Raw genomic sequence first — 14,807 nt, forward strand, 5'->3', positions numbered from 1 at the left:
TTTTCTATCTCTATTATTTCTCTTTTATCTCATTATTCTTGAATTATTCTTTTTCCACTCTCTTTTATCTTCTAGTACTTTTTTGTTAATGATTGCATATGTAACATCCCAAAATTTGACATAAGTTATGGTGCATAAGCCTTGCTTGCTTATGCACACCATGCATAAATACCCCGGATTGCTTAGCGCGCCCCCCAATTTGCTTAATGCGTCCCCAATATTGCTTAGCACACCCCCCAAATTGCTTATCGCTCCCCCAGTTCACTTAGCGCGCCCCAAATTGCTTTGCGCGCCCCCCACCCCCAACATAAATAACACGCAAAATCATTCCACAAGCAGAATGATTTTGGATTACAACCCTCTAAAACCATTCGACAGTAAAAATGGTTTTGACATTATAAGTACACCTAATGTGAAGCCATTTCGCAACAAAAATGGCTTTTGGGGGCGCGCGAGAAAATTTGGGGGGTGCGCTAAGTATATGGGGGGCACTAAGCAATTTGGGAGGTGCGTTAAGCAATTTTCATTATTTATACATGGTGCATAAGGAAAAAGCTTATGCACCATAACCACTCCCCAAAATTTATCCAATAGGAAATACTCATTTATTAGCAAAATCACATTTCATGTTACTAATTCCACTAAGGGCAATGCGGTACATTAGCTAAGTTAGTTAGGGAAAGAAGGTAAAAAAAAAAAAAACATGGCTAAAGGAGAAAACATAGTAGTGAATAGCATAAAAGATTCATTATTTCATTTCCTTATTATGGCTGAACTCATCATCATCTTGCCATGCATAAACCCTATTTCTTCATTTTCTCCACCAAGTTAGTCTTGCATGCAAATAGATCAGTTTGTTTATTATAACTCAAATGAAGAGGAGTTCTTTATTAGGTTTTTAAGAATTGCAAACTGCGTGTTTGAATTTGTATCACGTGCCAGAGCGAACTGTGAATCGTGTGACTATGGTCAAGCTTTGTCTTAACTAATATATAACATGCGCTACATGGCCCTACATACAACAAAACTTAAAGCAACTTATCATAAGTGATGAAGAAAAATATATTCAAGTCTTCGACATTTTTTTTTAAGCGCAAAATATCTAGATATTAGGGAAAAAAACAAACTTCATCTCCATCCTTTGTCTATAGCTCCTTAATAACATAAAATAAAATGATTTTTTTTAATGGCAAATAATATTATATAAAATAAATAAAAAGAACAAGGGAAAATTCATAATAAAAAGGGGTATCGGAAGTACACCCTGACAACACTTATCAATCTGTAAAAAACATACACAGCCCTACAAGAAGGCAAACCAAAAGCTAAACACTTCTAACTCACCACCAAAAGAAGATCCAAGGACCCCTCAGAAAGAAAGGCAGGGATCAACCACCGAAGGACAGACACAAGAGGCCTCCAATGAACCAGAACCTCACGAAGACCCAACTCAACACTCCAGTAGACTCTACTGCTTCCAGCAAAAAATAGGGTGCATACTCCCTCGTAAAAGGAGCAGGGGCAGCCAGAGTTTTTACCTGAGAATTATTTTTAAGATGAAATTTCAACCTATCGACCAGACACTCGGCAGAAAAAGCTTATTCCGAAAAAAGGACATTACGAGAGTTCCATATAGTACACACAATAGTTTGCCAAATTAACATTCGCCGCAATCTACATTAAAAGCCACATTAGTTGGACACGACACCCATAAACTCAGGATCATTTTCCATTGCTTCCAAAATCTCATAAGGAAGACAAACTTCAATGTCGACACTACCTTCTTCTGCACCAGGGTACACACTAATTTTTCCATTTCTTTTATTTGAATCCCCACTTCGAACTCTCAAAGGTTTTCCCCATCCAAAATCACATTCATAAACATTGAACCGCGGCGAACTACTTACGACCAATGAATTACTATTGGCCACACTACCAAGACTAATAAAACTTGGTGTTTTCAACCAAGACTCATAGTGATTCTTCAACTTCTCATTAGTGTGTGAGGCAATCATCTTGTTCATCTCCTGAGCACCCTTTCCTAATCCACCTTCCTTTAATAGCTCCCCAACTTTCATGCTAACCCCAGAAAGTATAATCGCATTTCCAAAATAATCCTCTGGTAATGGTGGGAAAAATCTCGATCGTGTGTCAATTACTATCATAAATTGAACTTCTTCTTGTGGGTCAAATCCTCTGGAAAGAACCACAGATCGCCAGATATGAGTGAGAAGTGCTTGTAAGGAAGATATATTGTTTGATTCAGCCTCTATGTTAGCTTTCGACTTTAGTTCCATGATTTTCTCCTTTGTGAAATGGAATAATCTCTCTGGTGGGTTGAGTTTTTCTTTTCCATCATTATCAGCATGGTTTTTCTCTATTGTGAAAGGAAATCTAATAGGAAGTTGAATTGCATTTGGAAACCAGCGTTCAAGTGTTGGTTTTGGTTGTTTGGATATTTGAAGGCAACCATTTAACTTTGAGATTTCAGCCCATGAATTTATGAAATTCCAAGTTGGCTTACCATCAATGACGACATGGTTGATTGTTAAAGCAAGGAAGATGCCGTCAATTAGCTCTGTTACTTGGACCGCAAGTAATGGTTGTGACGTCCCTTCGTAGTTTTTAATTCCATTAAGTGGAAAAAGTGATTGGATAAATTGAGGAGGGCATGTGGATCGAAGGATGTCGGCGACAGCAACATTCTTTTCGACAGCATGGACAAACAGTACACCTGCATTGTTACATTTTAGATAACACGAAATAGTGTTGTCATTTTCGTGTTCCGTAATTTCGAGACGACCAGCTAAGAGTGGGAAAAATGCAAGGGTGGAGGAAAGAGAGCATTTGAGTTGATGGATTATTGTGTCAATTTTTTCTAACGGATGTTTATAAAGAAGACCAGCAGTTTGGTTGGCTCCAAAAGGGAGGAATTGGAGATCCCACGGATTCAAATGGATTTTGCGATCAGTTGTTGAGTCGCCAAGACTTTGATTTGGTGCATTGATTGTAGTGGTAGAGAGGATTTTCATGTTCAATATGTAACAGTAGTAGTATAAATGTGTTGGTGTGGAGAACATATGCGAATGATATCTATTTATATATTATTTGAGACCTTTTTTTCAAAGTTTGACGTACACGTGTCATCATACAAACAATTCTCTTCTACGGTTGTTTTTACATTAAATTCTCATATTATAATTTATGAAATTGTTGACCAATGAATAGTTGAAAATTCCAAGCATATTAATTTTTGTACGTACTATATATATAGCAAGCAATTATTTTTATTGACCGAAAATAAAAAAATCAATTATATTATTAGGTTGGGTAATTAATTTTTTTGGTATAATTTTTAGAGGATTTTCCTTTTTTTGGGTATACTTTTAGAGGATTTTCCATTACCATTACTTTGAATTTTAATTTTCCATAATTATAGAGATTGAGATTTCCAATATACACTTCAAATTCAAAAATAAAAATCAAAGAATTTCCAATACAAATATGAAAATATATTAACTCTCGGTTTAATATTATTTACTATATTTACTATATAATAGGGTTAAATTCAAAGGCCTCTCTCATCCTTTCCATCTCTGGATCTTTTCCTGATCAAGTTCAAAACAAGCGGTCAAAATAGCCAACAATAATGTCTTTTCTTAAAAGTTGTTATTTTTTGTGTTCAACATATTGTCGGTGTTTTTGCCATTTGTTTAGTTTAATTTGCTCTTCTGTATATATTTTTATCCTTTTATTTTAATTTGAAGTTAATTAACTCTGCCTTTTGTTTTTGCTTTGATGTTAGATGGTTGTAGAGGACGAGGATTTTTGAATATTGAAGTTTAGTTTATAATAATAATGTTATATTTTGTATTGTGAACTCGGAAGTTTGACGTTAATTTTCTTATATATAACTTGTACTACTTAAATTATAAGACAAGTATTTTTTTCTTACCATCAAGAGTATAAGTTTAGTTAGTATAAGAATTGAAGGTTAGTTTAAATTACTCAAATCTCAATCGACTCAATTTAGTGGTGAGTAAGTTGGATTGAGTTGGGTCAACCAATCATTACATATAATTTTAAAAAAAATTAAAAGAAATATAGTTAATGTTCTATTTCATACAAACTTCAAAATTTAAACTAAATTTTACTATTTAAAATTTAAACACGTAGAAAATTTAAGATTTTAACACATACAAATTTACTTTACCTATAGGTGGATCCTCTTGGGTAGACGCCCAAGAGTATTTGTTGTAAAGCAACTAAGATGTATAATGAAATTATAATTATATCACGATACCAATTAGATGAGACTTCTAAGGTTGACTTATTAATCTTAGTTATCCGAAGATGGTATACGTACGACGAAATTATGCTTTAAGTTGTGTTTATAGTTACTTACTTCTAAATCCTTTGGGGAATTGGATAGTATACAGAATTCATAGAAGACATTATCATTTGATAAACAAGTTTAGATTATCTTATAACATCAAAGAACAAAGAAAACCATGCAAACAACACGAGTTTAAAACCAATTTACTCAGGTGTGTGTAGTTCGTACTATTTGGAAACGAACTCTTCTCTCCCGACCCTCCTCATTTCTTTTCTATCTCCCAAAAATCTCATTTTGCTCCTTGAGGTTTGAAAAAAATTTGCCAACAAACTTCGGTTTTTACGAACCGAAGTTTTTAAACATGGAAAAAAAATTGGTTTATATAAACCGAAATAACATATACCCCCCAAAAAGAAGAAAAATTTATGTGAAAATTCGTGTAGAGCTACCTGTGATAAATTTAGCATATCTCTAGGAATATAAGTCATATGCTAATGATTTTTAATCTAGTGTAAATAAGACAATTTACTACAAGATTGAGACTAGAATTGTTAAATTTCATTAAGTATAGTATGAGAAAATCTACCTACAAGTTTGAGAAAAGTTTATGCAAAATGTTGTAGAGATATCTGTGGTAAATTTATCACAGCTCTCTGAATATAAGTCGTATGCTAATGATTTTTAATCTAGTGTAAAGAAGACAAAATTTACTACAAGATTGACACCGAAATTGTTAAATTTCATTAAGTAGAGTATGGGAAAATCTACCTGCAAGTTTGAGAAAAGTTTTTGTACCAATACCCATTATTTGATCAAACTGAACTAATTGGATAGTTAACCCTCAAAACAAAAATTATATTTGTATTCTTGACACCCTATTGGATAGTTAACCCTAAAAAAAAAATTGTATTCTTGACACCCTAAGCTTTCCAACAAGTGGTCGTTTACTCAAATCGGACATCGTTTAATATTTCAAATAAATTGTGAAAGTTGAGGGTTTCATGCAGAATTTATTCAGGAAATCTGGAAAAAAAAATTGGAACACAATATTTCGGTTTATATAAATCGCAGTACACCCAAGGACAAAAACAGAAATTCAGGGATAAAAAAAAATGCGGGGTGTCGGGAGAAAAATCATCTTTGGAAACTCTTGGTTTATTTTTGACTCTTGGGGTCCATGAAGTTAAATTTAAGACTGATCGACTTCGAACTCGATTTGGGTCCATGAAGTTCATGCTACCAGGACAAATGATGCCATTGAGTTTGATGATACATCATAAAAGTTTGTTTTCTCATCAATAGTTAATATTACATTTACTTCTCTTTTCTTCCCTTTCTTTTTTTTTTTTTTTTGCTTACGTCAAACACCACTAAAACTCACAATTTAGAAGTTTTGACTTCGAAGCCGGATGAAAACGTCCAGCCATCCAATTCCGATATTTGTTAATTGAGTTAGAACTTATTGACATAAATATTACATTTTCTAATAAAGCAAAAACTTTTCCTCAACCCAAGAACAATCATCGGCTATTAGAAACTACTCGAAACTACGGTAATTTAATAACCTTGGCATTAATTTTGCCCAATAAAAATTGCAAAAACGCATAGCTTCCTCATATATACAAACACTCTTCAGTGACTGCACACCAAGTCAAAGCTGAAACCGGTTTTCGAAAAACATACAACACCTATTGTAAAAAACTGTTGTATAGAAATATTTATGGCTATGCTCTAGTTGACTATACACCAGTATCCCTTACCCCCAATAAAAAAATATATGAAAAAAAAAGAATGGAAAAAACTTATACAGAATCTACATGCATCAAAAATTAATCATCAGGGCGTTGAATCTCACCCATCATGATCCGGTTACTCGAGACCTTGAAACCCAGAAGAGAAGGATCTATCTGTTTCCCTTTCTTTCCTTTCTTTTTGCCACCTCGCCCTGCTTGACCACCATCGGTTGATTCTGCCCCAGCTCCACTGATTGGATGTGCATCCGCTTCAGGGAGAACGGGCTTTTTGAGCATATCTATAAATGATGCTTCTGACATAGCACCTTCACTGAAGGATGAAGATCTAAACCGAGCCTCCTTCTTCCCAGCTGCTTGAGCATCAGCCATGTTTGTAGTTGACAAATTTCCAGACGGTTCTCTCCTCCCTACCATCACATCAATCTTATAGTTCACAAACTGCTAAAATGTTAACAGAAAAGGGTAAAACAGGTAATTCAAAAATCGCATACCTTCATTGGATGTGATGTTTAATAAATGGTTCTGATTGGCAGGAGGTACAGATGGTTGGTCTGACTGAACATCTGGGGAGGACAAAACCCGAGATACGTGAGGGCGCTTATGGAAAGCATTATCAAACCCTTTTGTTGAAGGAGGAATCCTGTCACAAAAGACCAACAATCAAAGTCAAGGTTAATAATCCTTTTTTAATGTCAATTTATCAGTTAATGAAGAATGCCAACAAAACTTTTTTCGACAAACTATAGGCTTTTTAAGATTAGTCTATTTTTAAAAAATTATTTGATCCACACTAACATAATGTATTATATATAGAAATAGAATTTCAACTGATAGGTCTAAAGCAATTCTTAAACACAATCCAGACAGATAAAAATTGCATGTTCCTAAATAAAAAGAAAAAAGCAAAGCATCTTCTAGAATGACTAGATTAGAGTATCTTAGATAACCATTTTTAGTTGAAAAAATAAGGCGTGCCAAAAACATGTTACCTGTCAATAGACACCTCATCCCCTCGTGAACTATTCAAACCCATCTCACGACCAAAAGAGCCACCATCACCACCTGCAGTCTCGCTCGTTATATTCTAGCATTATATAGAAGCACAAAGAAATGAAGGATAGCAGGTATATGAAGTATTACCAGCACTGCTTAGTGAGCTATGTCTACTGTGGGCAATAGGCATTTCCATTGAAGGCATGGTGCTTTCCACTTGTTCTGACAAGTCTGACATCCCAGGAACAAACTTGCTCATTGTGCCCATAAAATCATGCCTGTGTCCCTTATTGGTATCCAACTCAAGCATGTCTTTTTCCATAGATGATTTGCCAATCTGAAAAGGAATTCTGTAATTGGGATGCAGAGCATCCTTATTCGTAGATAACAGTGATTGGTCTTCAAGTAGTGAACCAGATCTTGACCGAAGAGGCACTCTTTCAGTATTCCCTAGATTGTTGTAATGCTCATTCATATGCATGTTGCTTAAATGATCATGCATTAGAGCATTGGAATTTGCACTTTGAGCCCTCTCTAGAAACGGATCATTCAGATGGGCTTGCTGATCCGGAGGAAGCTCAAAAGGATGAATTAATGTACTAGCCTCAGGAACATGCCAAGATTTATCATGACTTCTTGACGAGAGGGGATGATGCCACTTATCAACAGTTGATGACTGTGCAGATTGAAGACCCAGTTTCTGATGAAGAAGGTCCACAAAACCTCGTCCTGAACTATCTTCATGACCTCCAGCAGATGCAGATATGTTAAGATCTGCCGATGTAATATTATCCCCTAACTCTCTTCTCTGCCTCATAGCTTCAAGATGTTGTAGCTGGACCCGTGGATCAACCCAGTTATTATCCACATGCCCATTGTTCCCAGAGAGGGAGTGGTGACCAAAAAGATCATCAGATGATTGCAGGTTGTGGTGGGAAGACAAAGCACCTAGTTGATCAGTTGGGTGCATGTAGCGACGGCGTTCTAGTAATTCCCTTCCTTGCACAGAAACAGGTGATGACCTCTCAAACATCATAGAACTAGGATCATAGAACCCTCTTTGGTTCTGCTCAAGATGATTCCTCCCCAGGAAATTTAATTGCTCCTCTTGTGCAACAAGCCTCTGCTGTTGTTTGTGGATTTCTGAAACATTAAATCCAGCTGAATGACCCAATTGGTGGTTTGATGGATTTCTTACTAACTGTCCGGTTTCATTGATTGGCCACGACCTGCCAAAATGCCTTTCCCCATCCAACCCTAACTGCTGTCTAAGAGCCAATGACAATTGCTGAGCTTGAAACTGATCTTGAAAACGAAGCTGTTGTTCCGATGGCAATATATTACCATGCCTTGCTTGCAACAAGAGCTCTGACAAATCAGCTTGCCTTCCTTGCGCAGCATTGAGGCCAATATTTGCTTGGATAAACTGTTCCATCGATGGATCAAGGTGTCCTAAAGAATGTGAATTCTGCTGCAAGTCATGTAGATATCTCCTCAATTGTACCTGATCTAACAAGTTATCCCTAGTAGGGTCATGTTTTGATTGTCCAAAATTCGGATCAGATATCTGCTGATGCATTAATTGTTCAAGAAGCAACTGTTGAACTTGAGACTGTTGTTGGGGCTGTAGTTTCAATTGTTGGTGAAGTAGTTGTTGATGGTGCATATCTTGCTGTTGTTGAATCTCAAGCTGGCGTTGAGCTTGCAGTTCGAAAAGACGTTCAAAATCTGACCCAGGATTCTGCATCATTTGCTGGATGCCAGAGTTATTGCTATGAGATGGAGAGAAACCAGGAAATCTATCTAAATCCGTCCCATTAAGATGTGCAGGGAAATGATTAGATATATTAGCCTGCTGCTGAAGTCGTTCCACCTGCTGCTGCTGAAGTCGCTCTGCCTGCTGCTGCTGCTGAAGTCGTTCCGCTTGCTGCTGTTGAAGTCGTTCCGCCTGTTGCTGCTGAAGTCGTTCCGCCTGTTGCTGCCGAAGCCGTTCGGCCTGCTGCTGTTGTTGTTCCTTCTGCAGCTTTTGCAAAATAAGATGGTCTGCCACCTCAAAATTATTGAAGTTTGGTCCCATCCGAGACAAGAACTGATCTTCTAATGAACCAACACGCTGATTAGGATTAAGAGGCCTATTTATCCCATATTCATCAGTCCAAGTATCCCTGAAAGAAGACTGATTAACCATGCCACCCATAGAGCTTTGATCACTAAAAGGACCATCTCTATCAATTAATGGATCAGTAAAATGACCCTGGTCACCCAATCTCAAAGAACTATTGGAGGATTGTGCGCGCCTTAAATGAGAGCCATCTCTGAGTTCAGACATCAATAAACCAAAGGGATGCAACTTATCTGCCTCACTATTATGAGTATCACTCCCTATAACTTCATTTGTGACAGGTTTTCCAATATGATGATGGGAATATGGAGCATTGGCATCCAGAGGCCTCATCAAAGGGTTGTCATTGCTGCTTCCCGCCAATTTCGATAATGTGATACCTACAAATAAACAATATAAACATAAAGTAAAAATAACGTACACATAACAAATAAAGACATAGAAGTTAAGGTTTTTTTAATGGCGCAAGTTAAGGTTATTGCATTGTTATTTGTATAGTAACTAGGAGACATTTAATGCATCGTAAATTGAATCTTATTAGCCATATGATACATACAATATTAATACAAATATGTCATTTTTTAAGAAAAAATGGGTGACATCAGCAAGAATTAATAATGCATCGTAAATTGAATTGTGTGATACAGATAACATCGATACAAAGCAAAATAAAAATAGATAATGAAATGGAAAAACAATAACTTACCCTCGTCATGTGCAACAATATTGCTGAAGCACTGCTCATCAGAGAACTTGATTTCTGGGAGATAACTTTGATTCGGTGTTTGAGACTGAATACCAACACTGGATGTAGCATCAGGACGGGATGAAGACCATGGTTGATCATCACCAAAAGAAGACCCATTATAGTCAAATGTATTTACATCAATTTTTAGGTTCCTTCCAATGGCATCGGATGGTTCTGACTGAATAACCATGTTACTATCAGAACCTAACCCTGTGTTGACTTTCAGTTGAGGCATAATGTCACCAAGCTCTAGAAATGGAGATCCTTCTGGGGCATCAGACAATCGAACAGGCAAGTCAATCCCAAAAAACCCTTGTTCAAACCACAAAATGATGTCAATCCCAAGAAAGGGTCCTTGAATCATCCCTTGAGGGTCCAGATAGCACAAACTCAACTCCTCAGGAGCAGCGACACTTTCAGATGGATATATCTTCTCATTAATTTTCAAGTCATGTTGATTAATGCCTGGACTTTGTCGCAGAGATGAAAAATCAAAGAGAGAGCGGGAATCATCAGGTAGGATTTTACTAATTTCTGAAGCCATTGACTTGATCGCATCCTGATTAGCATGTTCCTCAAAAGCAGAAAGTTGTCCCTGATGGTAAGCAAAAGCTTCTGATTCAGCAACCTTGTTTCTAGGAATGATTCCCTCCCTAATACTACTACCAGAGCTCTCATCTTTCCAATGCATTCCCATAGTTGGCACATTTTTCTGCTTGCCCTCTTGAAATTTTGCAATTTCTGAAAATGAACCATTGTAAGTATAGAAAATGAAATTTTCTTTTTAACTGATTAAAGCACAACATAAATGAAGATTATTTTCACACACCTGCAGCTGCATTTGTCAATGAACCACCAGCAGCTGATGCTGATCCAATAAAAATTTGATCAGATTCATTTAAGATTTCGTTTCCTGATATGACATTTCCTCCACTGCTGATTGAAGGTTGTTTTCCTTCACTTAAAGCACCAGAACCTGAAATAAGCCAAGGGAGACAATCAGGGGAAAAAGGTAGACTATTTCACAGGAACAATTAAAATACATGTCAGATGTATCACCAGAAATATCATCAATTGACCCTCCATCCTTTCCTTTACCGGAGTAGCCTGAGACTTCACTGCTAGTAATTTTTCCCTTCCATATATCTGTAAGGACAGCCTGAAAGAAAGATGCAAAACTGTTAGATCAAGTGGCAAGTGGCAGTTGAAAAATAAAGAACAAAACATTACATCAATGAGGCATAATAAAATTGTTTCTTCATCTTTTATATTCTACATACCTCCTCCTCAGCTGCAGGAGCAACAAATGCTAATGGTTCTACAGAATCAATTTTAGTTATTGGTGATGTATGCTCCACCTCAGATGGCATACTCTCAAAAGTTGGATCTATCTTTTGCTTCCGATATATGTCAAGAAGCTTACCCCTTGGGTAGCAATATGAATCAGCACCAATAGACTTCCCCAGTATAGTTTTATTATTATCCAAAAGTACAGATCCAACACTAGAGCCTATGGGAGGCTTTCCAATTTGTAGGTTTCCATTGAAATTTGCCCTTCCTCTTCCAGGTGAGAATCGCACGATGGAGCTCTCTGTACGTCCTTTCTCCAGCCCAAATCCAGGTGCGGCACGGTATGTAGCCACACCAGCTGATTGAGCTTCCAAGCGATGCCGTGGCCTCCATTTATCACGAGAATCAGTGTCACGGTCGGAAACTGCACGGTTGCTAGCACCAGTAGATTGTTTTTCTGTGTGGCCATCTTCCTTCTCCACATCATTCCTTTTCTCACTTCGAGAATCCTTCTCTTTTTCTTCAGGACCCCATCTTGATGACCACTTATTCTCTCTTCGAGAGTCATGGCCAGAACCCCGGCTATCACTCCAGCGATCAGCAGGCAAGGGTCTATTCTCGGAGGTTGAAGTGTTCTCCACACGACGATCTTCTTTTCTACGATCCCTTCTCCCAGGTAAACTTGGTTCTCTCTCCTCTTCACGCCACTTACGATTGATGTCATCAGGAGCAGTCTTTCTCCAATCTTTCTTGTCCAAGGACCCCTCCAAACGCCAATTATCCTTCAGTATAGGATCATTGGAATTCACCTAAGACAGCAAAATATATTGATATCTATCACTTACCATTGCATTAGACTTCACAACATATAAAAACAACTCGTTCACACTTAAAATCAAGAATACATACATAACCAATTTTAGTATATATATATATATATATATATATATAGGCAACAGAAACTGCTGAGCTCCATGGGAAACACAAGTGCTCTCTTTTGTCTTGCAATTTCATTTTTGCATTACAAAATTTCTAATATTTGCAAAAATATATAACTTCCACAATGGCTTTTGTTATACTAATAGAGCACCTAATCATCATTAGTAGTTTTGGGAAAATGCTGAGTGTAAGGAATTAAATTGGAAACACATCATTGAAAAATGTAGCATTTGTGTTTCAATAAAAATATATTTTTTTATTGTTTAACCAGTGCCCTAAGGGAACTAGTTAGAAGGACCATAATCTTAATAACAATTCCATGATTTTAAAAAAAGCTGTATCAAGAAAGACATTCACGTAATTTTGGCAAAATCTTCATGATCAAAGGAATCAGCTGTTAGTCCAGACAGAAAAATATGATGTATTGTCACTGCTATATATTATAACAATGGCATCCCTAAAAATAGTAGAAAAAAATACTAAATCTTAAACTACAAACAAAACTCAACGAAGGGTAGTGGTCTTAAGAGTTTCTCCCACTTGCTTCATAAAGAAGATGAATGCATTATATTAAAATCAAAAGCACTAAATAAGCTTAGGAGAACAGCAATGTCATCAATGCCATGTTAAACACTACAATCTCCAGAATGATAAAGAAAAGCAACAGAGAGGACAAACTGACATACTGATTGATTACTTGAAAAGTAAACAAAAACTAATAACGCAAATATATAAAATAAAAAAAAATAAAAAATCAAGAATTTCATACCCCTGCTGGGTTGGCAGTTGGCTTTGCATCAACAGGTTTGGAATAAAGCCACTGTGGTGATAACGGTATGCTGCTGTCAGATGACAATTGCTCTGAGAATAAAACCAGCTTTTGTCAACTAACAGTTCTAAACTTACAATATATGCAAAAATGAGAGAAATACAACACATAAACAAGATACCTTTCGAAACATCGAGTAGTCCTGCAATGCCTTTCTCCCCGTGTCCTCCTGACGCTTCATCTAATACAACCAAAAAGCAAACATTAGCTCTTCTTATTCAAAACATTAGCTCTTCATCTAATTCAAATTAGTATTCAATTAAAAAATATCTAAAACATCGCATGAACAACAGCCGTTTTGATTCTTCATTTTAAACAAAAGATATTACAGATAAATGCTTAATGACAGGATCTACAGTATCCACCACCGATTACACAACATCAAATCAAAATTTAAAAAATAAAACGCAAATCAATTCAAACCAACCTCACTCAATATTCAAAAGAAAAACAAATTTCCAGATTCAGATTAACAAGAGCAATAGCATACTGAACTTCACTCATTCATCCACACAAATTATAAAAACAAAAGAAAAAGAGAACCACACTTCAAATCATACAAGAGCTCACAAATCACACTCACTAAAGCAATAACGAAAACCCTAAAATAAACAGAAAAAAATTAAACCGACATAGATCAACCTTCAATCTAAACTAAAAGTCAACATAAAAATTTGAATAAAAAAAATTACACAAACACGAACAAGCATTCAATTAACACAGACACCGAACAAATCACACATCATAAATCACGAATTGAGATTCAAACCGGATCCATAAAAATAGATTAAGTAACAATTACGAATTGAATTAACAAAACAATGAAAAACGAACGAATTAGCAACAAAAAAAAAACCCTAAAAACAATTGAATTCGGGAAAATATTGTTAACAATAGTTATGGATCGAATGAATTGACCTTTGAGAGAAGAGTGCGAATCGGAAAGTTTGGAAGAGAAGAGATCGTCGGGGAGATTCATTTTTGCGTCGTTCATCGCCATGGAAGTTCGAGATTGGTGGAATTAGATCGGAAAACGAAACGGATTCGATTGAAGAATGCGAATGCGAAGATGAAGATGAAAGTTCGTTGGGAGAGATTTCAGAGAGAGAGAGATTTCAGAGAGAGAGAGGGTAGGGTTTGAAGATTGCAGGGTATAAGATGATAGATAGAAGAAGAGGAGACTCAGAAGAAGAGAGAGAGGGTTTGGGGTGTTAACAAACATAAGGAACAACCACGAGAGACACTGTGATATATTGTTGCTTTTTTTTTTAATTAAATTATGTAAATTAAAAAACAAAAATTGTTGATCATGTTAATTTCATTTTTATCCAAAAAAAATATATTGTTGATTTCATTTCTTGAGTCAAAAATGTTATTTTCATTTTTTTTAGTCAAAGAAATGGTATTTTCATTTTTACAAAGGCTTGGACGTGGATAGTGTAAATTTATTTACCGCTTTAATTTTCATAATTTTTAAATTATTCTAAATGCTTTTAATTTTGAGTTTAAAGACTATGTACAGTCAGTGTAAATTAATTTTATACTGACAACCAATAAAATGAAATATTTTTTCATATCATATTAAAAAAAGAGTTTAATTGATATGCATTGACGGTGTAAAATAGTTTTACACGATCGGCCAATAAGTAACCATCATTTTGCCATGTCATGTCAAGAAAGTGGGATGAAGTGGAGTGGTGTGGCGGAAAACATGGTTGGTATTGGTTGACAGTGTAAAACTATTTTACACCGTCGGTGCATATCAATTAAATCCTTAAAAAAATAGGGTGATGTGA

The 14,807-nt window shown here is 36.0% G+C and overlaps 2 protein-coding genes across 2 annotated transcripts; both read right to left on the bottom strand.

Annotated features, from left to right (window-relative positions):
- Positions 1–1,590: 1,590 nt before the first annotated feature.
- Positions 1,591–3,080, bottom strand: LOC123892083 (protein ENHANCED PSEUDOMONAS SUSCEPTIBILITY 1-like). The gene has a single exon (XM_045941929.1). It carries the CDS (start codon positions 3,078–3,080, stop codon positions 1,692–1,694), a length of 1,389 nt encoding a protein of 462 aa, XP_045797885.1. The 3' UTR covers positions 1,591–1,691.
- A 2,784-nt stretch (positions 3,081–5,864) lies between these two features.
- On the bottom strand, positions 5,865–14,299 carry LOC123891435. Its single transcript, XM_045941310.1, has 11 exons — positions 13,930–14,299; positions 13,133–13,192; positions 12,952–13,043; positions 11,234–12,052; positions 11,013–11,112; positions 10,783–10,929; positions 9,912–10,694; positions 7,231–9,585; positions 7,080–7,152; positions 6,582–6,730; positions 5,865–6,497 (listed from the first exon to the last, which is right to left on the bottom strand). The coding sequence occupies exons 1-11, from the start codon at positions 14,009–14,011 to the stop codon at positions 6,166–6,168; spliced, it is 4,992 nt and encodes a 1,663-aa protein (XP_045797266.1). The 5' UTR covers positions 14,012–14,299; the 3' UTR covers positions 5,865–6,165.
- Positions 14,300–14,807: the final 508 nt, after the last annotated feature.

Source organism: Trifolium pratense, linkage group LG6, assembly GCF_020283565.1.
Source record: "Trifolium pratense cultivar HEN17-A07 linkage group LG6, ARS_RC_1.1, whole genome shotgun sequence".
Classification (NCBI taxonomy): domain Eukaryota; kingdom Viridiplantae; phylum Streptophyta; class Magnoliopsida; order Fabales; family Fabaceae; genus Trifolium; species Trifolium pratense.

What these genes read in the sequence shown, in the direction of transcription:
- LOC123892083 (XM_045941929.1), bottom strand. Translation starts at nt 3,080, where the DNA reads ATGTTCTCCACACCAACACATTTATACTACTACTGTTACATATTGAAC.
- LOC123891435 (XM_045941310.1), bottom strand. Translation starts at nt 14,011, where the DNA reads ATGGCGATGAACGACGCAAAAATGAATCTCCCCGACGATCTCTTCTCT. An exon ending in CAACTGCCAACCCAGCAGGG is followed by an intron (nt 12,053 to 12,951) that starts GTATGAAATTCT and finishes TTGCTGTCTTAG; the next exon opens with GTGAATTCCAATGATCCTAT. An exon ending in ATTGACAAATGCAGCTGCAG is followed by an intron (nt 10,695 to 10,782) that starts GTGTGTGAAAAT and finishes GTTCATTTTCAG; the next exon opens with AAATTGCAAAATTTCAAGAG.